At 41.8% G+C, this 26,417-nt stretch overlaps 2 protein-coding genes across 2 annotated transcripts; both read left to right on the top strand.

Annotated features, from left to right (window-relative positions):
* Positions 1 to 337: 337 nt before the first annotated feature.
* LOC100492191 (extracellular calcium-sensing receptor-like) lies at positions 338 to 11,713 on the top strand. The gene is made up of 5 exons (XM_031898296.1): positions 338 to 354; positions 8,385 to 8,676; positions 9,671 to 9,811; positions 10,608 to 10,731; positions 10,809 to 11,713. The coding sequence occupies exons 1-5, from the start codon at positions 338 to 340 to the stop codon at positions 11,711 to 11,713; spliced, it is 1,479 nt and encodes a 492-aa protein (XP_031754156.1).
* Positions 11,714 to 18,597: 6,884 nt separating this feature from the next.
* LOC101733014 (extracellular calcium-sensing receptor) lies at positions 18,598 to 23,410 on the top strand. The gene is made up of 5 exons (XM_031898295.1): positions 18,598 to 18,864; positions 21,015 to 21,833; positions 21,930 to 22,154; positions 22,308 to 22,431; positions 22,509 to 23,410. The coding sequence occupies exons 1-5, from the start codon at positions 18,598 to 18,600 to the stop codon at positions 23,408 to 23,410; spliced, it is 2,337 nt and encodes a 778-aa protein (XP_031754155.1).
* Positions 23,411 to 26,417: the final 3,007 nt, after the last annotated feature.

Genomic DNA, 26,417 nt, shown 5'->3' with positions numbered 1-26,417 from the left:
CTGGGGAGATCTATCATGTTCTTTGGGAAGATGAAGTCTGTGTTTTTGGGAAACTTGGTGAAAAAAATCATCACAGGTTTCCTGCTCGTTGAACCCTGAAATAGTATAAAACTTATGGAATTATCGTGATATTTTTCTATCTAATCTGATCTTTTTGACGATGCTGATGATGTCGAATGAACAATTTAGCAAATTGCTTTATTTATAGATAAGAATAATTGTAAAACAGACAAATTTCAACAAAAATATAATGTCATTAAAATTGGACCAACCAACTCTTGGGTGGAATTTATTTCTGAGTAATGTGCCATTTTTATGGTCTTTTTTACAGTTCATGATGGCGATTATGACCAGGTAAGCAGTATTGAAGTTTTGAGAAGTAGTTTCTGGTGGGACGTTACAAAAATAGGGTGGAGTAAAACAACCTCACTAGATGGGGCTACACCACTGTTTTGGCCCAAATATCCTTACTAAAGTTACTGTTGCTATTCTATTCACAAGCCATTACTGCTTACCTCTAGGACTGCCTGGACCTTCACCTTTGTGGCTCACCAACACTTTTTATATCTGAATGTGGCTCTGGAGTAAGAAAGGTTGGGGATCCCTGCTCTAATCTAAAGGGGGGGGGGGGGGCTCTAGTGCACTCATCCTTCTAATGGAAAAAAAAATATCCCCTGCTATCTGCCTATAATCCCCTCTAATGTACTTGTACAGAGTAATCATGTCCCCTCGCAAGCGCCTCTTTTCCAGAGAAAACAACCCCAACCCTGACAGTCTAACCTCATAGTTTAACCCTTCCATCCCCTTTACCAGTTTAGTTGCAGTCTCTGCACTTTCTCCAGCTCATTAATATCCTTCTTAAGGACTGGAGCCCAAAACTGCCCCCCATACTCAAGGTGAGGCCTTACCAGGGACCTATAAAGGGGCAAAATTATGTTCTCATCCCTTGAGTCAATGCCCTTTTTTATACAAGACAGCACTTTATTTGCTTTAGTAGCCACAGAATGACACTGCCTGGAATTAGACAACGTGTTATCTACAAAAACCCCCAGATCCTTCTCCATTAAGAATCCAACCAACTCAATTCCATTTAGTGTATAACTCGCATTTATTTTATTTCTACCAAAGGGTATAACGTTGCACTTGTCAACACTGAACCTCAATTTCCAATTTGCTGCCCAGTGGCCACTGACTGGGTACTGACCCACTCACAAGCTGGTTTATGATAGCTAGGAACTAATAGAGGATAGAGAAAGTAAAACCCTTTTGACCGTTCTTCCAAATCTTAAAAAGTCTACCATTCTACCCCCAGAGACTTTGGTCTTTTAAGACAGAAGGTGGGGTTTTGATACATGTACTAATAATACAATGACAACTACTGGCAAGATGTCAAATATCTGACAGATTTAGGAGTTGGACGGACACATTGGAACCAAGCTTAACTATGCAGAAAGAAGTGTGTTTGGATGCAAGTACCTTTATGTGCATGGCAACTGAAACCATTTTTGAGCATCCTCAACTGTGGTTGGAGTCATACATTACCCCTGCTGTATGATCAAGCTATCCATTGAGTCAGATTTGTCATGCAAACTCCCCAGAATTCTCTACAGTCTTGTAACAAGTACTCAAATTTATTGAAAAGTTAAAATTAAGCTTGTAGATTTTAGGGGTCATGTTGGGGTCCAGTTGTTGCTCAGATTGCATCCAAACACAATCCTTGCACTTGCACCAAAGCATCCATCCCACTACCTCTTCTGGTTGGGAACCATACCAAGCTCTTCTCTTGGAGAACACGTAAGCCACCCTGAATCCCCCGAGACCCATGGGTTCTGCCCGACCTTTGCACAATAGAAGCGGGTCACTGGTGGGTTAGGGCCAGGCTCTTCCTGCCACTCTCCCCACCCATGACCTAAATGAGACCTGCCTCCATCTCCAGCAATGTCTAATTATAAGCGGACATCTGCCCCTCCCAACCCCCTTCATGTCAAGTCAGAGATGGTCGTAGATCCTTGGGTCAGGTTGGGCGCAGGCAGGTTAGGGTGCAGGTAAATTATTTATTGACCCACAGATCCCTAATACTTGTAGTTCATTGCTGATTCAATACATTTTGGATTATATTTTACTACTTCTCACTTCTTTTGCCTCTTCTCCATCCAAAACCCCTGAAGAACTCCAACCCATTATATAGATCGTCCTTCTCTTATGGGAGAAGTTTATCTAATGGAGAAATGGATATTTAGATATAATTGAGCAGTGCCTCCAGTTCTGCATGATTTATGCTCCCACTGGGCTCAACTGACTAAACTGTATATAAAGTCAGCTCCCTGCCCAAATCCTGCCAGTGATACTGTGTGCGCCACAACTACGCCAACGGCCTCAATGGCTTTTATTATAGAGTGGCCTCTGAGGTGTACAGGGCACATGTGCAAGGGAATTGGTTGGTTTATCCTCTTTACTGTGTGGGTTCTTTGCACATTTGCTACAGAAGCCTGTGCTGCCCCCGGCTCCAATACTAACTGCCGCTTGCCCAAAGAGGCCGTAACTGGCTATTTGAGCCGCCCAGGAGACATTATCATGGGAGGAACTTTCCTAATTCATTTGGACAGAGTCTACAGTGATATCAAATTCACTAGCAAACCCCCGGAGCTCCAGTGCCAGATGTAAGTATCACTGATATGTTTGGTGCTGGGTATTAACCCCCTTCATGCCAAACACTCGCAGGGGAGCTGGGCACAACTGGCACCACTTACCAACTCTGTGAGTTCTATTCATTCTATAATATACAGGAGATCATTTCTAGCTGTGATGATTATAAGATCCCCCTGTTATTGGCCAAACATACATCAACTGCTCTCTATATTATTCTGGTGGGATCCATTCTATGTAGATAAATACTACCCAGACCAACATATAATAATAACTGGATGGGCAAAACCAACCTGGGTAAATAGGAATTGTCTGAGAGGTATCGCTAATCATTTTGCTTATGGAATGGTTTCAGAAACAGTGGGTGGACTTCTTTGTAGAATTTTAGGCACTTAGACACCCATCATTTGGGACATGTACTTTCATTGTGAAGCTTCTATGTTTCAGTATGTTTAAATTATGGGAGACCAGAAGGTACTGATTGCAGAGACCATCTCATTTTCCTATGGGCTCCCCGTATTACTGAGATTGACTGAAGCTTGGGAAGAACCTGATACATCTGACTCTTAAAAAATGTGCCCAACTGCCCTGCCTATGACCAGGTAACGGAAGGGTACGAAACGCGTAAGGCGGCACTCTGTGGGGTCTGTATGTTTTTAATGCGGATACTCTGGATAACAACAAGCAATTAGTTTGTGATGTCATTTTTTGATATGGACTTTAGATTTGCCCTTTATCTGGGGGCTGTATCCGACTAACTTTGGCCCTTTTTGCATGACCTTTATTTCTAGTAAATTGTGAACTTGTGAAGTAAATGTCTAGTGTAGTTTAACCCATGTACCACTTCTGCAGAGAGTTTTTAGCGATGACAGCCCCCTGGGCAACAAGCCAGGGGGGCTGTCATATCGGTCCTGCGAAGCGTACGTCGCAGGACCAACCTCCAAGCAGCAGACGCGATTGCATCGCGTCTGCTGCTTTTTCCTGCTTCCTGAGAGCGTCGGCCCACTAAGTTCCTGCCAGGACTGCAGCATGGAGGATGGAGCTAAGGGATCCCTGCTTCAGGACAGGTAAGGATGTTTTTGTTTTTTTTGCATTTACACACACTTACATACATTTACATACATTTACACACACATACAGCACACAATTTAGCAGTTTTTTTTAATTTTGCACACTTATATACACTCATATAGACACTTACACTGTCACACAACTTTTACATATGCACACACATGTATACACAAACACTTTTTTTTTTTCATTTTACCACTTTGTTTTTAGTTTCTTTTCCCTAAAAGCTGTTTATTTTGACAGCGTGACTATTGGATCAGATATTCTGACCACTAATTACACTGTCGTGTGACTTATTTTGTTGTTACACTGATTTGCACAATTTTTGTGGTTTTATTGCTGTTTTATCCCTGTATAAGTGTTCCTGATCTGCTTGTAGCATAGCTTTGCCATGTGTAACTTTCCAAAAATATATGGTTTTCTGGGGGTCTCTTTATAGTTAGGGGGGTTACGGCACATAATACGCTGTCAGGGGGCTCTGTATGCAAAAGCTGAGTTGGCAGGTGAGAAATCCATATGCGCTATTTTCATTTTGGGGTCAGTACATACCGCAGACTTTGGTATATCTATGCATATTGGGCATCAAACTGTTCAATAGACCTCTGGTGTTCCTATTTGGGGTGATTTGCCTTTGTATGCAAGAAATTGTGTGAGATAAATGCGGCAAACTGCAACATTTTTAGGCAATTTTCTGAAATGTCATAGAAACCACTAACTTTAGGAAAGCTTTGCAGATTGGTACTTTGGTGTAGAAATGACTCTTTACCCATGTTGGATTTGTCAGAATGTGTACTTTCCAAAAATATATGGTTTTCTGGGAGTCTCTGTATAGTTAGGGGGGTTACGGCACATAATAGGCTGTCAGGGGGCTCTGTATGCAAAAGCTGAGTTGGCGAGAAATCCATATGCGCTATTTTCTTTTTGGGGTCAGTACATACCGCAGACTTTGGTATATCTATGCATATTGGGCATCAAACTGTTCAATAGACCTTAGATGTTCCTATTTTATGGTGATTTGCCTTTATCTGCAAGAAATTATGTGAGATAAATGCAGCAAATTGCAACATTTTTATGCGATTTTCTGAAATGTCATAAAAATTGGCAAACTTAGGAAAGCTTTGGGGCTTGGTACTTTGGAGTAAAAAGAAATGTTTACCCATTATAGATTCGGGGGGATGTGTACTTTCCAAAAATATATGGCTTTCTGGGGTGAATGTACTTTTTTATTGCATTATCCCAAATAAAGGATGTAAATGTGTTGATTTTGCAGGAGCTGAAATGACAGATCATATGGGGGTATGTTCCCATTGGGGCCCCTACATGCCACATACTTAGGTAAATCTATACATATTGGGTATCAAACTGTTCAGTGGACCCCTGGCGTTCAAATTTAGCATGTTTTTTATTGGTACTTAATACTATGTGGGAGATAAGATGCTGCAAATTGGAAGCTTTGAGGGGATTTTTGGAAATGTCATCAAAATTGCTAACTTTAGAAAAGCTTTGCGGCTTGGTACTTTAGAGTAGAAAGACATGGGTACCCATTTTAGATTCGGGGGAATGTGTACTTTCCAAAAATATATGGCTTTCTGGGGTGAGCATCCTTTTTACTAGCTTTATCTCACAAATAATGATGTAAATGTGTTGATTTTGCAGGAGCTGAAATGACAGAAATGACAGTACATAGGGGTATGTTCACATTGGGGCCCCTACATGCCACATACTTAGGTAAACCTATACATATTGGGCATCAAACTGTGGAGCCCTGACGTTCATATGTAGGGTGTTTTATCTGGTTACTTTATGACCTGTAGGAGATAAGAAACTATACACTGAAAGCTTTGAAGCCATTTTTTTAAATTTCACAAATTTTGATAAAAAACAATAATTTTAGGAAAGCATTGTGACTTGGTAGTTTGGAGTAGACAGACAGTTGTGCCTATTATGGATTCCCCAGAATCTGTTCTTTCTAAAAATGTATAATTTTCTGGGATAAACCTTCTGTTAGTGGAATTTTTGGCCTTGAAATCTAAAGTATGCAGCTTTCTGGAGCAGTGCTTTGGGAATTTGGTAGGGTACTGCTGGGAGTTTTTGACCTATACAAGTGAGAAATCTCCATAAAACTATATATATTTGGTATTGGCACGTTCAGGAGACATGGGACTTAAATCATTTTTGTTTCTGGTATGTATGTTTATATTATGGATTTATTTATTTATTTTTAATTTTGAGACATTTAGAAGCCTATATCTTGTTACAGAATTGGAATTACACAACAATTCTACCATATTTTGAAAGCTTAGGTTGTCCTGAAAAAAACGATATATTGTTTTCCTGGGTAAAGTAAAAGTCCCCCTGAGGAAAGGCCCCTAAAGTGAAACAGTGCAAAATGTTCAAAATGTTCTTTCTGGCAATACAAGGTCTGCTTTGACCAAAACAGCTGGCAATAAAAAGGTAAAAGGAGAAGGAAAGTTAAAAATTAAGTAAGCTTTATCAGAAAGCTCTATGCAAATACACCAATAAACACTCACAATAATGCTGCTCAGAGTCCTCTGTCAAAAGAAACACTGCATTTCTTTCCTACTGTTGTGTATATATGGGCTTTGGTATCGGATTTCCTTCCCTCAGCTCAAACCTTCAGGGCACGGGATTGAGAATGTGCAGCTTGCTCGTCTCCCCTCCCTTCTCCCCCTCTGCTTCCTGTTGTAATCTGAGCCGAAAGATAGGAGAGAGAGACGGGCAGGAAAGTTACAGGAAGTTACAACCCACTGAGGTAAAATGGCAGCTGCTATCTTAAACAAACAGAGGGAGGGTCTAGGGCTTTTTACTCAGGTATGGTAAAGCTTTGTGCAGAATAAATATAGCTGGCCCTGGCTAATCTGTTGGTAAGAAACTGCATCAGTAGCTTTCCTTTTCTTTTAAGGATTCGGGGAAACTGGGTGCAACATGTTCATTTGATATTGTGAATACAGAGATTTCTCTGTTCTAGGCGTAGTATTTAGTGATGAGCGAATCTGTCCTGTTTCATTTCGCCGAAAAATTTGTGAATCTTTCAAAAGATTCGCAAAACGGCGAAAATGTAGCGCGTCAAAAAAAATTGTTGCCCGCGGCTATTATTTCGTCGCGCAGCTATTATTTCGTTGCACGGCTATTATTTCATCGCCCGCGGCTATTATTTCGTCGCGCGGCTATTATTTCGTTGCACGGCTATTATTTCATCGCCCGCGGCTATTGTTTCGTCGCACGCCTATTATTTCGTCGCCTGCGGCTATTATTTCGTCGCTCACGACAATTTTTGGACGCACTGTGAATTTTTCTGCAGCAAATTTTTTCATCCATTTCGTGAAACATTCCGCCAATGGTGAAACACGGAAATTCGCTGTGAATCCATGCCTGGCGAAACATTTCGCCCATCACAAGTAGTATTCTTTATAGATGTGCTAAACAGTTATTGGAAGGTCCCTTTTTGTATGAAACCATTAATAGAACAGCCACTTGAAGGAGAATAGTTTTTGGGTTAAGAAATCGATTTATTTTGAAGCCTAAATCTGGGGATACACCAACTCTATTAATTTTGGATTAGGCAGAATTAGTGAATCTTCCAGTAAATATTTGGTTGAATTCTGAACCAAACCCCAATTTGTATATAAACACGAGAGAAAAATTGCGCCGAAAACTGCATCATACAGTTATATTTGTCCAGGTTTAAAAGAGTTCCGATTCATTTCAACCAGGGACTGAGAAATAAGATCCGGCCCAAAGCTTGAACAAATGCTGGAGTTAGTAGAGCAGGGGTTAGTAGAAAACAAATAATAAAGCCTCTACTCTAAATAGTATTTATAACAAAGTAAATGTAAACGAATAACAAATTGAAGCCCCAAACAAATCAAAACCCGTACCAAATAAATATAAAGGTCTGGGTGTGAACACCCCAGACCTAGCGCAGTTGTGAGGAAACTCTAGGGGGCCCCAATGGAAATTTGTAATTAATGCAGAATCAGAAAACAGTTGGTCCGGGTGCTCAGGGCCCCGAACCCGTAGCTGAAGGGAGAAGTTATATCATATACAGTTGAGCTCCAAACATCTCCGGACACGACATGCTGCTAAAACCAGGTCTTTATTGTTCCATCTAAAAACTGGACGCCTGACGCGTTTCGTGCGCGCACGCACTTACTCATAGGCATCACAGGGGTTAGTAGAGCTGCCAATAATTGGCGGACCCATACCGTAACAATCCCTAGGAGAGGGCAGGTCAGTGAGGGAGGCCAGTCCTTAGCTGAGTCCCCTCTTACACATTTACATTTGTATAAAGGGAGAAAGTTCACAATAAGCAGCAGAATCAAAGGCAAAGACCAACCCAGAGCAGAAGGATCTAGGAAGAAGCGTTGGAGGTAGGACATGTCTGTTTATGGGAGGGTTGATAAATTAATTTCATCATGGGGCCTGATGCAAGGATATGAAATCTGTATATCTATATATATGTATATCTTTAGTTATATATCTCTACTCTGTAGGCAGTGCTGGTCATTTTTTACAAATACAAAGAGTGGGCAGTGTGATAAAACTGGGATGACCCAACAATTCTTGATGTTTATGCTTTCTGGCACCAGTGAGAAAGAGGGTGACCATATGATATGATTAAACTAGTATCTGTGGTTTCACTCTAGGTTTGCTATTGAGTATTACCAGGGCATGCAGGCTTTAATATTTGCTGTGGAGGAGATTAACTCAAACCCTGAGCTCCTTCCCAACATCACTTTGGGCTACGATGTCCTTGATACCTGCTATACTTTACGGCGAGCAGCACAAGGGACTCTTTCAATGCTGTCCGGAGGAACACAGAGCACCCCAAATTATAACTGTCACCAAGGGACTCGTCTTGCTGGTGTTGTTGGTGACTCAGGATCCACACGAACCATCCTTATGGCCCAAATCCTGGGGCTGTACCAGTATCCACAGGTAAGTACAACGTTTTTAAAATAAGGATTGTTCTCAGCAATGTCTTGAAAGTTTCTGTATTGTATTTGTTCTTTTACAGATCAGTTATTTTGCAACCAGCCCAGTTCTAAGTGATCGGAATTTGTTCCCTTCCTTTTTTCGTACGGTACCTAGTGATGAGTTTCAGATGAGGGGTCTGGCCCAACTGGTTTCTCATTTTGGTTGGTCTTGGGTTGGTCTCCTGGCTACTGATAATGACTATGGTCAATATGGACTTCAGATAGCAATGCAGGAAATTATAAATAGTGGCGCCTGTGTGGCCTTCAATGAGTATATCTTGACCGGCCGACCTGATAGGAATGCTCCTCGGCTTGCACAGGTCATTAAAGAATCAACTTCAAAAGTTGTGATTGCGATTACCGGTGATTCCGATTTGGTGATTGTGTTGGAAGAGCTGTTGAGGCAGAATGTGACTGGAAAGATTTGGATTGCGACTGAAGCATGGGCAACTGCTAATTTGCTTTCTAATGAACGATTCCAAGGGATTTTGTTGGGCGCCATTGGTTTCGCGATCTACAGTGGGCAGATGCCAAGTTTTAGTGATTATCTAAACAGCCTCCATCCATCAAATGATCTTTATGATCCATTTATAAAGGAATTCTGGGAACAAGCCTTCTCTTGTAAGTGGCCCAGTCAGAAAAATGTTACCTTGGTGGACAATGCCAGAGAACAAACCTGTACAGGGAATGAAAGGCTGGAGAGTGTATTAACTAAAGTAGATCGGCGAGTGTCTGGCAATGTCTACACTGCTGTCTATGCCATTGCCTGGGCCCTACATAATCTGCTTAACTGCACAGCCGGAGTTGGGCCATTCCATCATGGCGCCTGTGCCAACATTTCATCATTTCACCCTTGGCATGTAAAGGAACACTTCATTACCTACTTCTTCTAGTTCTTCATACTGATTTATAAGCTTTTCTCTTTTACTGAATGTATTTATATTTCTAATTCTCAGCTTCTACAATACATTAAAAAAGTGAACTTCAAGACCCCGGCTGGGAATCGAGTATTTTTCGATGAAAGAGGGAACCCTCCAGCCATCTATGATATTGTGAATTGGCATCTGACTTCCCAGGGCTCCCTGGGGCAAATCACAGTTGGAAAATATGACTTGAGTGCGCCCAATGGGAAAAGTTTATATATAGATAATGGTTTGATTAACTGGGCCAGCAAAACCCAGGTGCTGGAAACCCCCATTTTATTCCTTCCTCACATCTCATGAATACTTTGTTCTTAACTAATTTAATACAATTGATTTTATTACTTCTCTCTGTCAGATAGGGGCACATTTACTAATCCACGAACGTCTGAAAGCGTTTTTTTCGTAATGATCTGTATTTTTGCGATTTTTTTCGTTGCCACTGCAATTTTTTTGTATTTTGCATGACTTTTTCGCCACCGTTACGACTTTAGCGTATATTTTTTGCAACTTTTTCGTCGCCGTCTTGAAAAATTCGGATTGGTTTTTCCACCATTTACAATTGCTCAATGGGAAAAAATTGCGCAAAATACAATAAAGTCTTGACAGCGACGAAAAAGTTGCGCAAAATACAAAAAAATCTTGACGGCAACGGAAAAAAAATCGCAAAATTTTTGTTTCCAATCCGATTTTTTCCCATTCGGGATTCAAGGATTAGTAAATGTGCCCCATAGAGTGAAGCACTTTTGATAGATTTAGCCAATTCCAATGCATTCAATCAAAACAAAACCTGAATCATGTCCAAATGTAGCAGACCAAGATTTGTTTAAAATTCCTATTGGGGCAAGGACTGCATCAGCTCATTGATGGGGTTCTTGTCCCAGTAGCCGGATATGATTGTTTTGCCCAATATCGCTGCAAAAACATTTGCTCATCACTATGTATGATCCTAAAGCTGCCATGATCTCCATAGGTTCCTGTTTCCAAGTGCAGCCCAAGCTGTTCCTCAGGATTTAGGAAGGTGATTGTACCAAGGAAACCCCCATGCTGCTATGATTGTGCCCAGTGTCCCCAGGGGCAAATATCCAATCAAACAGGTTGTATAAAAATTATTTTCATATTTTGGATTATTAAATTAGTTTATATTAGGTATTAAATAAATTCTCCTTTCCAGATGCTGTGGAATGCCATCCATGTTCCTGGGACACGTGGCCCAATCTACAGCAGGACAGATGCCTACCAAGGCCTACAGAGTTCCTTTCCTATGGAGATCCTTTGGGTTACAGCTTAGCAGCCATTTCCATCTTCTCTTCCCTGATCCCACTTGGTGTTCTAGGAGTTTTTATTCACCAAAAAAAGACGCCAATAGTCCGAGCCAACAACTACTCCCTTAGCTGCCTTCTCCTGCTTTCCCTGTTCCTCTGTTTCCTTTGCTCTTTAGGGTTCATTGGTTACCCACAGCCTGAAAAGTGCCTTCTGCGCCAGGTGGCATTTGGGATGGTTTTTGCCCTCTGCATCTCCTGTGTTCTGGCCAAAACCATCACTGTTGTCATTGCCTTTAATGCAACCAAACCCGGCAGCAGGTTAAGAAAGTGGACAGGGGTGAAGGTCTCCTACTGTGTCATTGGGTTTTGTATCTTTGTTCAGATAATTGACTGTGCACTTTGGCTGATCTTCTCTCCTCCCTTCCATGAACTTGACACTGACACACAACCTGGTGTGATCATAGCTAATTGCAATGAAGGATCACCCACAGCTTTCTGGTGCATGCTGGGATACCTTGGCCTCTTGGCCTCCATCAGTTTCATTGTTGCCTTCCTGGCCAGACGCCTCCCTGACAGTTTCAATGAAGCCAAATTGATCACATTCAGTATGTTGGCTTTCCTCAGTGTGTGGGTGTCCTTTATCCCAGCCTATCTCAGTGCCCGGGGCATGTATACTGTGGCAATGGAGGTCTTTGCCATCCTGTCTTCCAGTTGGGCTGTGGTGGGCTGTATCTTTGTGCCAAAATGTTACATTGTATTGTTTAGACCCAACCTAAACTCTAGAGAGAATCTTATAGGAAAAAGGACAACCTAAACAATACAATTAAAGAATTAAAATAGAAACAATCTTATATTATGCCTGTTTAGTCAGCCATTTACAGTATATTCCTTGCTGATACATAGAAGCTTTAGAATGAAAGTACATAACCCAAATGATGAGTTCTACGGGTGCAAGTATACATAATGAGAAGAAAACCTGAAGTCTATGGCGTTTCTACTTGTGGCAATCTGTTGAAATGGAAAATAGACACAAAGTGGTTAATAGTATAATAATTATAAGAAGTATAATAATTATGAACTAAGAACACATTAATAATGTATGTTTACAAAATTATAGAAGTTGAAATGAAATAATTAAAATAAGTTGCCATAGGTGCTCTATACAGTGGTGTGAAAAACTATTTGCCCCCTTCCTGATTTCTTATTCTTTTGCATGTTTGTCACACAAAATGTTTCTGATCATCAAACACATGTAACTATTAGTCAAAGATAACACAAGTAAACACAAAATGCAGTTTTTAAATGAGGGTTTTTATTATTTAGTGAGAAAAAAAATCCAAACCTACATGGCCCTGTGTGAAAAAGTAATTGCCCCCTGAACCTAATAACTGGTTGGGCCACCCTTAGCAGCAATAACTGCAATCAAGCGTTTGCGATAACTTGCAATGAGTCTTTTACAGCGCTCTGGAGGAATTTTGGCCCACTCATCTTTGCAGAATTGTTGTAATTCAGCTTTATTTGAGGGTTTTCTAGCATGAACCGTCTTTTTAAGGTCATGCCACAACATCTCAATAGGATTCAGGTCAGGACTTTGACTAGGCCACTCCAAAGTCTTCATTTAGTTTTTCTTCAGCCATTCAGAGGTGGATTTGCTGGTGTGTTTTGGGTCATTGTCCTGCTGCAGCACCCAAGATCGCTTCAGCTTGAGTTGACGAACAGATGGCCGGACATTCTCCTTCAGGATTTTTTGGTAGACAGTAGAATTCATGGTTCCATCTATCACAGCAAGCCTTCCAGGTCCTGAAGCAGCAAAACAACCCTAGACCATCACACTACCACCACCATATTTTACTGTTGGTATGATGTTCTTTTTCTGAAATGCTGTGTTACTTTTACGCCAGATGTAACGGGACACGCACCTTCCAAAAAGTTCAACTTTTGTCTCGTCGGTCCACAAGGTATTTTCCCAAAAGTCTTGGCAATCATTGAGATGTTTTTAGCAAAATTGAGAGGAGCCATAATGTTCTTTTTGCTTAAAAGTGGTTTGCGCCTTGGAAATCTGCCATGCAGGCCGTTTTTGCCCAGTCTCTTTCTTATGGTGGAGTCGTGAACACTGACCTTAATTGAGGCAAGTGAGGCCTGCAGTTCTTTAGATGTTGTCCTGGGGTCTTTTGTGGCCTCTTGGATGAGTTGTCTCTGCGCTCTTGGGGTAATTTTGGTCGGCCGGCCACTCCTGGGAAGGTTCACCACTGTTCCATGTTTTTGCCATTTGTGGATAATGGCTCTCACTGTGGTTCGCTGGAGTCCCAAAGCTTTAGAAATGGCTTTATAACCTTTACCAGACTGTTAGATCTCAATTGCTTTTGTTCTCATTTGTTCCTGAATTTCTTTGGATGTTGGCATGATGTGTAGCTTTTGAGGTGCTTTTGGTCTACTTCTCTGTGTCAGGTAGCTCCTATTTAAGTGATTTCTTGATTGAAACAGGTGTGGCAGTAATCAGGCCTGGGGGTGACTACAGAAATTGATATTGAAATTGATAAACCACAGTTAAGTTATTTTTTAACAAGGGGGGCAATCACTTTTTCACACAGGGCCATGTAGATTTGGAGTTTTTTTTCTCCCTTAATAACGTAAACCTTCATTTAAAAACTGCATTTTGTGTTCAATTATGTTATCTTTGACTAATACTTAACGGTTTTTGATGAGCAGAAACATTTAAGTGTGACAAACATGCAAAAGAATAAGAAATCAGGAAGGGGGCAAATAGTTTTTCACACCACTGTATATATATTTCATAATAAAATAATAAAAATGATCTGTTGTATTGACATATATCAGACCAATAAAACCAATAAGAACATTCCAACTAATAATCATCATCCACAAATAAAAACTTTAGTCTTTCCTATTCTACTGGAAATTCCTCATTTATGTCCTTATAATACTGTTTCTTTGGCTATCGCTCTTTTCTGACCTTAACCCCAAATCCCCCCTAACTGGCCTTCAGGCTGGGCCCCCTTAGCCCATTACAAGGTTACAGATATATAGAAACATTGGGGTAACAGTCACCCCGCTATAGTTCCAGGGGTACCCAGGGCACAAATAAGCACTCACCCCAAATCCCCCCCCCTAACTGGCCTTCAGGCTGGGCCCCCTTAGCCCATAACAAGGTTACAGATATATAGAAACATTGGGGTAACAGTCACCCTGCTATAGTTCCAGGGGTACCCAGGGCACAAATAAGCACTCACCCCAAATCCCCCCCTAACTGGCCTTCAGGCTGGGCCCCCTTAGCCCATAACAAGGTTACAGATATATAGAAAAATTGGGGTAACAGTCACCCCGCTATAGTTCCAGGGGTACCCAGGGCACAAATAAGCACTCACCCCAAATCCCCCCCCCTAACTGGCCTTCAGGCTGGGCCCCCTTAGCCCATAACAAGGTTACAGATATATAGAAAAATTGGGGTAACAGTCACCCCGCTATAGTTCCAGGGGTACCCAGGGCACAAATAAGCACTCACCCCAAATCCCCCCCTAACTGGCCTTCAGGCTGGGCCCCCTTAGCCCATAACAAGGTTAGAGATATATAGAAACATTGGGGTACATGATTACAGTTCATGATGGCGATTAAGAAGCTTTGAGAAGAAGTTCTTGGTGGGAGTTTAGAAAAATAGGGTGGAGTAATGTGCTGTTTTTATGGTCCTTTTTACAGTTCATGATGGCGATTAAGAAGCTTTGAGAAGAGGTTTTTGGTGGGACTTTAGAAAAATAGGGTGGAGTAATGTGCTGTTTTTATGGTCCTTTTTACAGTTCATGATGGCGATTAAGAAGCTTTGAGAAGAGGTTTTTGGTGGGACTTTAGAAAAATAGGGTGGAGTAATGTGCTGTTTTTATGGTCTTTTTTACAGTTCATGATGGCGATTAAAGAGATACTGACACCAGAAATGAAACCTTTTTTTACATCTGTCATAACATTGTCTTTGCTGCTATTTATAATTTTGCCATAAAAGTATTTGTCCAAGTTTTTCATTCCCTATCTGATCCCCCATGTTCCTCTATGAGGGGGCGGCCATATTTGTCCAGCAGGAGGCCATTAGCATTAGAAGCTGTAACTGACAGACTGAGAAGGGACAGTCAGGCTGGCAAAACAGTCAGGTTTTGGGATTACAAGCAACAATTACTAAAGCAAACCTATCAGCAAAAAATGATAAACACGACCTATAGGCAACTTTTTATGTAGATTCATATCTTAAAAAGCTGTTTTTTGGTGTCAGTATCACTTTAAGAAGCTTTGAGAATAAGTTGTTTTTGAGACTTTAGAAAAATAGGGTGGAGTAATGTGCTGTTTTTATGATCTTTTTTACAGTTCATGATGGTGATTAAGAAGCTTTGAGAAGAGGTTGTTGGTGGGACTTTAGAAAAATAGGGTGGAGTAATGTGCTGTTTTTATGGTCCTTTTTTTACAGTTCATGATGGTGATTAAGAAGCTTTGAGAATAAGTTGTTTTTGAGACTTTAGAAAAATAGGGTGGAGTAATGTACTATTTTTATGGTCTTTTTTACAGTTCATGATGGTGATTAAGAAGCTTTGAGAAGAGGTTGTTGGTGGGACTTTAGAAAAATAGGGTGGAGTAATGTGCTGTTTTTATGGTCCTTTTTTTACAGTTCATGATGGTGATTAAGAAGCTTTGAGAATAAGTTGTTTTTGAGACTTTAGAAAAATAGGGTGGAGTAATGTACTATTTTTATGGTCTTTTTTACAGTTCATGATGGTGATTAAGAAGCTTTGAGAAGAGGTTGTTGGTGGGACTTTAGAAAAATAGGGTGGAGTAATGTGCTGTTTTTATGGTCCTTTTTTTACAGTTCATGATGGCGATTAAGAAGCTTTGAGAATAAGTTGTTTTTGAGACTTTAGAAAAATAAGGTGGAGTAATGTGCTGTTTTTATGGTCTTTTTTACATTTCATGATGGTGATTAAGAAGCTTTGAGAATAAGTTGTTTTTGAGACTTTAGAAAAATAGGGTGGAGTAATGTGCTGTTTTTATGGTCTTTTTTTACAGTTCATAATGGTGATTATGAAGCTTTGAGAAGAAGTTGTTGGTGGGACTTTAGAAAAATAGGGTGGAGTAATGTGCTGTTTTTATGGTCTTTTTTACAGTTCATAATGGTGATTATGAAGCTTTGAGAAGAAGTTGTTGGTGGGACTTTAGAAAAATAGGGTGGAGTAATGTGCTGTTTTTATGGTCTTTTTTACAGTTTATGATGGTGATTATGAAGCTTTGAGAAGAAGTTGTTGGTGGGACTTTAGAAAAATAGGGTGGAGTAATGTGCTGTTTTTATGGTCTTTTTTTTTACAGTTCTTGATGGCGATTAAGAAGCTTTGAGAATAAGTTGTTTTTGACACTTTAGAAAAATAGGGTGGAGTAATGTGCTGTTTTTATGGTCTTTTTTACAGTTTATGATGGTGATTATGAAGCTTTGAGAAGAAGTTGTTTTTGAGACTTTAGAAAAATAGGGTGGAGTAATGTGCTGTTTTTATGGTCTTTTTTTTACAGTTCTTGATGGCGATTAAGAAGCTTTGAGAATAAGTTGTTTTTGAGACTTTAGAAAAATAGAGTGGAGTAATGTGCTGTTTTTATGGTCTTTTTTACAGTTCATGATGGTGATTAAGAAGCTTTGAGAATAAGTTGTTTTTGGGACTTTAGAAAAATAGGGTGGAGTAATGTGCTGTTTTTATGGTCTTTTTTACAGTTCATGATGGCGATTAAGAAGCTTTGAGAATAAGTTGTTTTTGAGACTTTATAAAAATAGGGTGGAGTAATGTGCTGTTTTTATGGTCTTTTTTACAGTTCATGATGGTGATTATGAAGCTTTGAGAAGAAGTTGTTGGTGGGACTTTAGAAAAATAGGGTGGAGTAATGTGCTGTTTTTATGGTCTTTTTTACAGTTCATAATGGTGATTATGAAGCTTTGAGAAGAATTTGTTGGTGGGACTTTAGAAAAATAGGGTGGAGTAATGTGCTGTTTTTATGGTCTTTTTTTTTACAGTTCTTGATGGCGATTAAGAAGCTTTGAGAATAAGTTGTTTTTGACACTTTAGAAAAATAGGGTGGAGTAATGTGCTGTTTTTATGGTCTTTTTTACAGTTCATGATGGTGATTAAGAAGCTTTGAGAATAAGTTGTTTTTGGGACTTTAGAAAAATAGGGTGGAGTAATGTGCTGTTTTTATGGTCTTTTTTACAGTTCATGATGGTAATTAAGAAGCTTTGAGAAGAAGTTGTTGGTGGAGTAAAACAACCTCACAAAATGGGGCTACACCACTATTTCAGCCCAAATAACCTTAAAGTTACTGTTGCTATTCTATTCACAAGCCATTACTGCTTACCTCTAGGACTGCCTGGACCTTCACCTTTGAGGATGGCAGTAGCTCCAATAGATGAAGTACAACAACTTCACTAAATGGGGCTACATCACTATTTCCCCCAGGGGACCCCATTACATTTTATAGATCTTCTTTCTCTTATGGGAGAAGCTTCTCTAATGGGAACATGGATAGATATAATTGAGCAGTGCCTCCAATTATGCATGATTAATGCTTCCCCTGGGCTCAACTGACTAAACTGTATATAAAGTCAGCTCCCTGCCCAAATCCTGCCAGTGATACTGTGTGCGCCACAACTACGCCGACAGATGCCTCTGAGGTGCAAGAGAATCGGTTGGTTTATCCTCTTTACTGTGTGGGTTCTTTGCACATTTGCTACAAAAGCCGTTGCTGCCCCCGACTCCAATACTAACTGCCGCTTGCCCAAAGAGGCCGTAACTGGCTATATGAGCCGCCCAGGAGACATTATCATGGGAGGAACTTTCTTAATTCATCTGGACAGAGTCTATAGTGATATCCAATTCACTAGCAAACCCCCGGAGCTCCAGTGTCAGATGCAAGTATCACTGATATGTTGGGTGCTGGGTATTTACCCCCTTCATGCCAAACACTTGCAGGGGAGCTGGGCACAATTGGCACCACTTACCAATAATGTTCTGTTCATTCTATAATATAGATCATTTCTAGCTGTGATGATTATAAGATCCCCCTGTTATTGGCCAAATATCCATCAACTATTCTCATTTACATTTGTCCAGGTTTTTTAGGGTTTAGATTTATTTTGTCCGGACACTGAGGACTAAGATCCGGCCCAAACCCATACTAAATGCTGGATTCAGGGCATTCATATTTATAACTGCTGGGGTTAGTAGAGCTGCTGATAACATATTCCATAATAATCCCTAGGAGAGGAGAGGTCAGTGAGGGAGGCCAGTCCTTAGCTGAGTCCTTTCTTTCACATTTACATTTATATAAAGGGAGAAATCAAAGGCAAAGACCAGCCTAAATCAGAAGGATCTAGGGAGAAGCATTGGAGGTAGAAGATGCTATGATACTCTATAGGCCGTTCTGTACACTTTTACAAATACAAAGAGTGGGTAGAACTTTGTAACTAGATAGGGACGACCCAACAATTCTTGATGATGATGCTTTCTGGTACCAGTGAGCAAGAAGGAGATCCAAAGATGTGTATAAAGTCATGAATCTCAAGCATTAAGGTCACCTTAATACCTAATATACATTCTGACGGGGCTCTAAACTCCGCGTCTTGTTCTGTGGTTTCATTCTAGGCTTTCTATTGAGTATTACCAGAGCATGCAGGCTTTAATATTCGCTGTGGAGGAGATTAACTCAAACCCTGAGCTCCTTCCCAACATCACTTTGGGTTATGAGGTCGTCGACACCTGCTATACTTTACGGCGAGCAGCACAAGGAACTCTTTCAATGCTGTCAAGAGGAACAGAGAGCACCCCAAATTATAACTGTCACCAAGGGACTCGTCTTGCTGGTGTTGTTGGAGACTCAGGATCCACACGGTCTATTCTTATGGCCCAAATCCTGGGGCTGTACCAGTATCCACAGGTAAGTACAATGTTTTTAAAATGAGCTTTGTTCTCAGCAGTGAAGGCAATGACTCACCCTGAGTATAGGGGGGCAGTTTTGGGCTCCTGTCCTTAAGAAGGATATTAATGAGCTGGAGAGAGTGAAGAGACTGCAACTAAACTGGTAAAGGGGATGGGAGGGTTAAACTATGAGGTTAGACTGTAAGGGTCGGGGTTGTTTTCTCTTGAATAAAGCCGCTTGTGAGGGGACATGATTACTCTGTACAAGTACATTAGAGGGGATTAAAGGCAGATAGGGGGGGTTCTCTTTTCCCATAAAAAAGAAATGTAAAAACGATGGCCCCCCCTTTAGATTATAGGAACGGAACTTTCATTTGAAGCAGCGTAGGGAGTTCCTCACATTGAGGGCAGTGAGGAGGTTGGGGAATGCCCTGCCGGGGGATGTTGGGTAGGGGGTTCCTCACTGTGAGGGCAGTGAGGTTGGAGAATGCCCTGCCGGGGGATGTTGGGTAGGGGGTTCCTCACGGTGAGGGCAGTGAGGTTGGGGAATGCCCTGCCGGGGGATGTTGGGTAGGGGGTTCCTCACGGTGAGGGCAGTGAGGTTGGGGAATGCCCTGCCGGGGGATGTTGGGTAGGGGGTTCCTCACGGTGAGGGCAGTGAGGGGGTTGGGGAATGCCCTGCCGGGGGATGTTGGGTAGGACGTTCCTCAGGGTGAGGGCAGGGAGGTTGGGGAATGGCCTGCCCGGGGATGTTGGGTAGGGGGTTCCTCACGTTGAGGGCAGTGAGGTTGGGGAATGCCCTGCCGGGGGATGTTGGGTAAGGGGTTCCTCACGGTGAGGGCAGTGAGGGAGTTGGGGAATGCCCTGCCGGGGGATGTTGGGTAGGGGGTTCCTCACGGTGAGGGCAGTGAGGTTGGGGAATGCCCTGCCGGCGGATGTTGGGTAGGGGGTTCCTCGCGGTGAGGGCAGTGAGGTTGGGGAATGCCCTGCCGGGGGATGTTGGGTAGGGGGTTCCTCACGGTGAGGGCAGTGAGGAGGTTGGGGAATGCCCTGCCGGGGGATGTTGGATAGGGGGTCCCTCACGGTGAGGGCAGTGAGGTTGGGGAATGCCCTGCCGGGGGATGTTGGGTAGGGGGTTCCACACAGTGAGGACAGTGAGGTTGGGGAATGCCCTGCCGGGGGGTGCTGGATAGGGGGTTCCTCACGGTGAGGGCAGTGAGGGGGTTGGGGAATGCCCTGCCAGGTGATGTTGGGTAGGGGGTTCCTCACGATGAGGGCAGTGAGGGGGTTGGGGAATGCCCTGCCGGGGGATGTTGGGTAGGGGGTTCCTCACGGTGAGGGCAGTGCGGGGGTTGGGGAATGCCCTGCCGGGGGATGTTGGATAGGGGGTTCCTCACGGTGAGGGCAGTGAGGGGGTTGGGGAATGCCCTGCCGGGGGATGTTGGGTAGGGGGTTCCTCACGGTGAGGGCAGTGAGGGGGTTGGGGAATGCCCTGCCGGGGGATGTTGGGTAGGGGGGTTCCTCACGGTGAGGGCAGTGAGGGGGTTGGGGAATGCCCTGCCGGGGAATGTTGGGTAGGGGGTTCCTCACAGTGAGGGCAGTGAGGTTGGGGAATGCCCTGCCGGGGGATGTTGGGTAGGGGGTTCCACACAGTGAGGACAGTGAGGTTGGGGAATGCCCTGCCGGGGGATGTTGGGTAGGGGGTTCCTCACGGTGAGGGCAGTGAGGGGGTTGGGGAATGCCCTGCCGGGGGATGTTGGGTAGGGGGTTTCTCACGGTGAGGGCAGTGAGGTTGGGGAATGCCCTGCTGGGGGATGTTGGGTAGGGGGTTCCACACAGTGAGGACAGTGAGGTTGGGGAATGCCCTGCTGGGCAGATGGATGGCAAATTCTGTTAATGCCTTTAAGAGGGGCCTGGATGAGTTCTTCAACAAGCAGAATATCCAGGGCTATTTTGATACTAAAATCTACAGTTAGTATTGATGTTGGTATTTATGGTTTATGTATGTGACTGTATGGATAGGTCAGTATAGATTTGTGTGTGTGTGCGCTGGTTTTTTTTGGAAGGGCTGAATTTGATGGAATCTGGTCTTTTTTCCACCCTATTTAATTATGTAACTGTGTAACTATGTGTCTTGAAAAATTATCTATTGCATTTGTTCTTTTACAGATCAGTTATTTTGCAACCAGCCTCGTTCTAAGTGATCGGAATCTGTTCCCTTCCTTTTTCCGTACGGTACCTAGTGATGAGTTTCAGATGAGGGGTCTGGCCCAACTGGTTTCTCATTTTGGTTGGTCTTGGGTTGGTCTCCTGGCCAATGATAATGACTATGGTCAATATGGACTTCAGATAGCAATGCAGGAAATTATAAATAGTGGTGCCTGTGTGGCCTTCACTGAGAATATACTGACCGGCCGACCCAATAGGAATGCTCCTCGGCTTGCACAGGTCATTAAAGAATCAACTGCAAAGGTTGTGATTGCGATTACCGGTGATTCTGATTGGGTGATTGTGTTGGAAGAGCTGTTGAGGCAGAATGTGACTGGAAAGATTTGGATTGCGACTGAATCATGGGCAACTTCAGATTTACTCACTAATGAACGATTCCAAGGGATTTTGTTGGGCGCCATTGGTTTCGCGATCTACAGTGGGCAGATGCCAAGGTTTAGTGAGTATCTAAACAGCCTCCATCCATCAAATGATCTTTATGATCCATTTATAAAGGAATTCTGGGAACAAGCCTTCTCTTGTAAGTGGCCCAGTCAGAAAAATGTTTCCCTGGTGGACAATGTCAGAGAACAAACCTGTACAGGGAATGAAAGGCTGGAGAGTGTATTAACTAAAGTAGATCGGCGAGTGTCTGGCAATGTCTACACTGCTGTCTATGCCATTGCCTGGGCCCTACATAATCTGCTTAACTGCACAGCCGGAGTTGGGCCATTCCATCATGGCGCCTGTGCCAACATTTCATCATTTCACCCTTCGCATGTAAAGAAAAACTTTATTACCTACTTCTTCTAGTTCTTTATACTGATTTATAAGCTTTTCTCTTTTACTGAATGTATTTATATTTCTAATTCTCAGCTTCTCCAATATATTAAAAAAGTGAACTTCAATACCCCGGCTGGGAATCGAGTATTTTTCAATGAAAGTGGGAACCCTCCAGCCATCTATGATATTGTGAATTGGCATCTGACTTCCCAGGGCTCCCTGGGGCAAATCACAGTTGGAAAATATGACTTGAGTGCGCCCAATGGGAAACGTTTATATATAGATAATGGTGTGATTAACTGGGCCAGCAAAACCCAGGTGCTGGAAACCCCCATTTTATTCCTTCCTCACATCTCATGAATACTTTGTTCTTAATTAATTTAATACAATTAACAATCATTGATAACAATTGCACTTATGTAATATGCCCTGTATTTCTTTATGATTCTAAAATTGCCATGATCTCCATAGATTCCTCCTTCCAAGTGCAGCCCAAGTTGTCCTTCAGGATTTAGGAAGGTGATTGTACCAGGAAAGCCTCCTTGTTGCTATGAGTGTGCCCGGTGTCCCCAGGGGCAGATATCCAATCAAACAGGTTCTATAATAATTATTTTGATATTCTGGATAATTAATTTAGTTTATATTAGGTATTAAACAAATCTTCCTCTCCAGATGCCTTGGATTGCCATCCATGTTCCTGGGACATGTGGCCCAATCTACAGCAGGACAGATGCCTACCAAGAATTACAGAGTTCCTTTCCTATGAAAATCCTTTGGGTTACAGCTTAGCAGCCATTTCCATGTTGTCCTCCATGATCCCTCTTGTAATTTTGGGAATTTTTATTCATTATAAAAATACACCAATTGTAAAAGCCAACAACTATTCTCTTAGTTATCTTCTCCTGCTTTCCCTGTTCCTCTGTTTCCTTTGCTCTTTAGGGTTCATTGGTTACCCACAACCTGAAAAGTGCCTTCTGCGCCAGGTGGCATTTGGGATGGTTTTTGCCCTCTGCATCTCCTGTGTTCTGGCCAAAACCATCACTGTTGTCATTGCCTTTAATGCAACCAAACCCGGCAGCAGGTTAAGAAAGTGGACAGGGGTGAAGGTCTCCTACTGTGTCATTATGCTTTGTGCCTTGATTCAGATAATTGACTGTGCACTTTGGCTTATCTTCTCTCCTCCCTTCCATGAACTTGACACTGACACCAAGCCTGGAGTCATCATAGTTTATTGCAATGAAGGATCACCCACTGCTTTCTGGTGCATGCTGGGATACCTTGGACTCTTGGCCTCCATCAGTTTCATTGTTGCCTTCCTGGCCAGACGCCTCCCTGACAGTTTCAATGAAGCCAAATTGATCACATTCAGTATGTTGGCTTTCCTCAGTTTGTGGGTGTCCTTTATCCCAGCCTATCTCAGTGCCCGGGGCATGTATACTGTGGCAATGGAGGTCTTTGCCATCCTGTCTTCCAGTTGGGCTGTGGTGGGCTGTATCTTTGTGCCAAAATGTTTCATTATATTATTCAGACCCAACCTGAACTCCAGAGAGAATCTTATAGGGAAAAGGACATAAACATTACCATTAAAGAAAGTACACAGAAAATCTTATTCCCCCCCAAAAAATATATTCTGTTTCTTTACCACCAAAATAAAACTCTAGTGTGATAAAGTTTTTAATAAATAAAGAATATTTTTTTTTCTTTAAACAACTATGGTCATAATATTAGTATAGAGTGATATCGCACAATATTAGAACCTCTTTCAACTATGATTAACTGGTTTTTGGTCAAGGGGGACCCTAAGATCTCAGTTATCTAAAATAGATTTTCTCAGACCCAGTCAAATTGCTCTCAACTCCTGACAACTCCAAGTAGAGCATATGATTCTACTCTTGGAGAAAGGGGTAACCACACTGTATTCCACCACAAAACAGATCTTTAAAAGAACTTGGACCCCAGTGGTTCTTTAACCCTTTCACTGCCGGCAGTTTGGATCTAAGCAGAACTTGTATTGCCAGACAGTTTTTGAACATTTTTGCACTGTTTGGCTTTAGGGGCCTTTCCTTGGGGGGACTTGTTTACCCAGGAAAACAATACATTGGGGGACTTTGTTTACCCGGGAAAACAATATATCGTTTTTTTCAGGACAACCTAAGCTTTCAAAATATGGTGGGATTTTTGTGTAATTCCAATTCTGTAACAAGATATAGGCTTCTAAATGTCTAAAAATGAAAAAAAAAATCAAATTTTCCATAATATAAACACAAATACCAGAAACAAAAATTATTTTATGCATGAAAATACAACTGATTTGGAAAGTCCCATATCTCCTGAACGTGCCAATACCAAATATATATAGTTTTATGGAGATTTGTCACTCGTATAGGTCAAAAACTCCCAGCAGTACACTACCAAAGTTCCAAAGCACTGCTCCGGAAAGCTGCATACTTTAGGTACCAAGATAAAACACCATAAATATGAACGCCAGGGGTCCACTGAACAGTTTGATACCAAATATGTATAGAATCTATAATGGGTAAACATTTCTTTTTACTCCAAAGTACCAAGCCGCAAAGCTTTCCTTTGGCATGTAGGGGCCCCAATGTTAACATACCCCTATATGATCTATCATTTCTGTCATTTCAGCTCCAGCAAAATCAACACATTTACATCATTATATGTGGGATAAAGCTAGTAAAAAGTACACTCACCCCAGAAAGTCAAATATTTTTGGAAAGTACACATTCCCCCGAATCTAAAATGGGTACCAATGTCTTTCTACTCCAAAGTACCAAGCCGCAAAGCTTTTCTAAAGTTAGCAATTTTGATGACGTTTCCAAAAATCCCCTCAAAGCTTCCACTTTGCAGCATTTTATCTCCCACATAGTGTTAGGTACCAAGATAAAACACCATAAATATGAACGCCAGGGGTCCACTGAACAGTTTGATACCAAATATGTATAGAATCTATAATGGGTACACCTTTCTTTTTACTCCAAAGTACCAAGCCGCAAAGCTTTCCTAAGTTTGCTGGTTTTTATGACATTTCAGAAAATCGCATAAAAATGTTGCAATTTCCCCCATTTATCTCACACAATTTCTTGCAGATAAAGGCAAATCACCATAAAATAGGAACACCAGAGGCCTACTGAACAGTTTGATGCCCAATATGCATAGATATACCAAAGTCTGTGGTATGTACTGACCCCAAAAATGAAAATAGCGCATATGGATATCTCGCCTGCCAACTCAGCTTTTGCACACAGAGCCCCCTGTCAGTGTATTATGTGCTGTAACCCCCCTAACTATACAGAAAAAACAGAGAACCATATAGTTTTGTAAAGTACACATTCTGACAAATCCAACATGGGTAAAGAGTCCTTTCTACACCAAAGTACAAATCTGAAAAGCTTTCCTAAAGTTAGTGGTTTTTATGACATTTCAGAAAATCGCCTAAAATGTTGCAATTTGCCACATTTATCTCACACAATTTCTTGCATACAAAGGCAAGTCACCCCAAATAGGAACACCAGAGGTCTACTGAACAGTTTAATGCCCAATATGCATAGATATACCAAAGTCTGTGGTATGTACTGACCCCAAAATGAAAATAGCGCATATGGATTTCTCGCCTGCCAGCTCAGCTTTTGCACAGAGCCCCCTGACAGCGTATTATGTGCCATAACACCCCCTAACTATACAGAGACCCCAAGAAAACCATATATTTTTGGAAAGTACACATTCCCCCAAATCTAAAATGGGTACCTGTGTCTTTCTACTCCAAAGTACCAAGCAGCAAAGCTTATCTAAAGTTAGCAAATTTAACAACATTTCCACTTTGCAGCATCTTATCTCCCACATAGTGTTAGGTACCAAGATAAAACACCCTAAATATGAACGCCAGGGGTCCACTGAACAGTTTGATACCAAATATGTATAGGTTTACCTAAATATGTGGCATGTAGGGGCCCCAATAGGAACATACCCCCATATGATCTGCCATTTCAGCTCCTGCAAAATCAACACATTTACATCCTTTATGTGGGATAATGCTACAAAAAAGTACGCTCACCCCAGAAAGCCATATATTTTTGGAAAGTACACATTCCCCCGAATCAAAAATGGGTACCTGTGTCTTTCTACTCCAAAGTACCAAGCCTCAAAGCTTTTCTAAAGTTAGCAATTTTGATTGCGAGGGGACATGATTACTCTGTACAAGTACATTAGAGGGGATTATAGGGAGATAGCAGGGGATATTTTTTTCCATTAGAAGGATGAGTGCACTAGAGGCCCCCCCTTTAGATTAGAGCAGGGATCCCCAACCTTTTTTAATCAAGAGCCACATTCAGATGTAAAAAGTGTTGGTGAGCCACAAAGGTGAAGGTCCAGGCAGTCCTAGAGGTAAGCAGTAATGGCTTGTGAATAGAATAGCAACAGTAACTTTCATAATCGCCATCATGAACTGTAAAAAAGACCATAAAAACAGCACATTACTCAGAAATAAATTCCACCCAAGAGTTGGTTGGTCCAATTTTAATGACATTATATTTTTGTTGAAATTTGTGTTTTACAATTACTCTT

Source organism: Xenopus tropicalis, chromosome 3 (genome assembly GCF_000004195.4).
Source record: "Xenopus tropicalis strain Nigerian chromosome 3, UCB_Xtro_10.0, whole genome shotgun sequence".
Classification (NCBI taxonomy): Eukaryota; Metazoa; Chordata; class Amphibia; order Anura; family Pipidae; genus Xenopus; species Xenopus tropicalis.
Note: the sequence above shows the minus strand (reverse complement) of the source record. Positions and strands in the feature narration are given on the sequence as shown.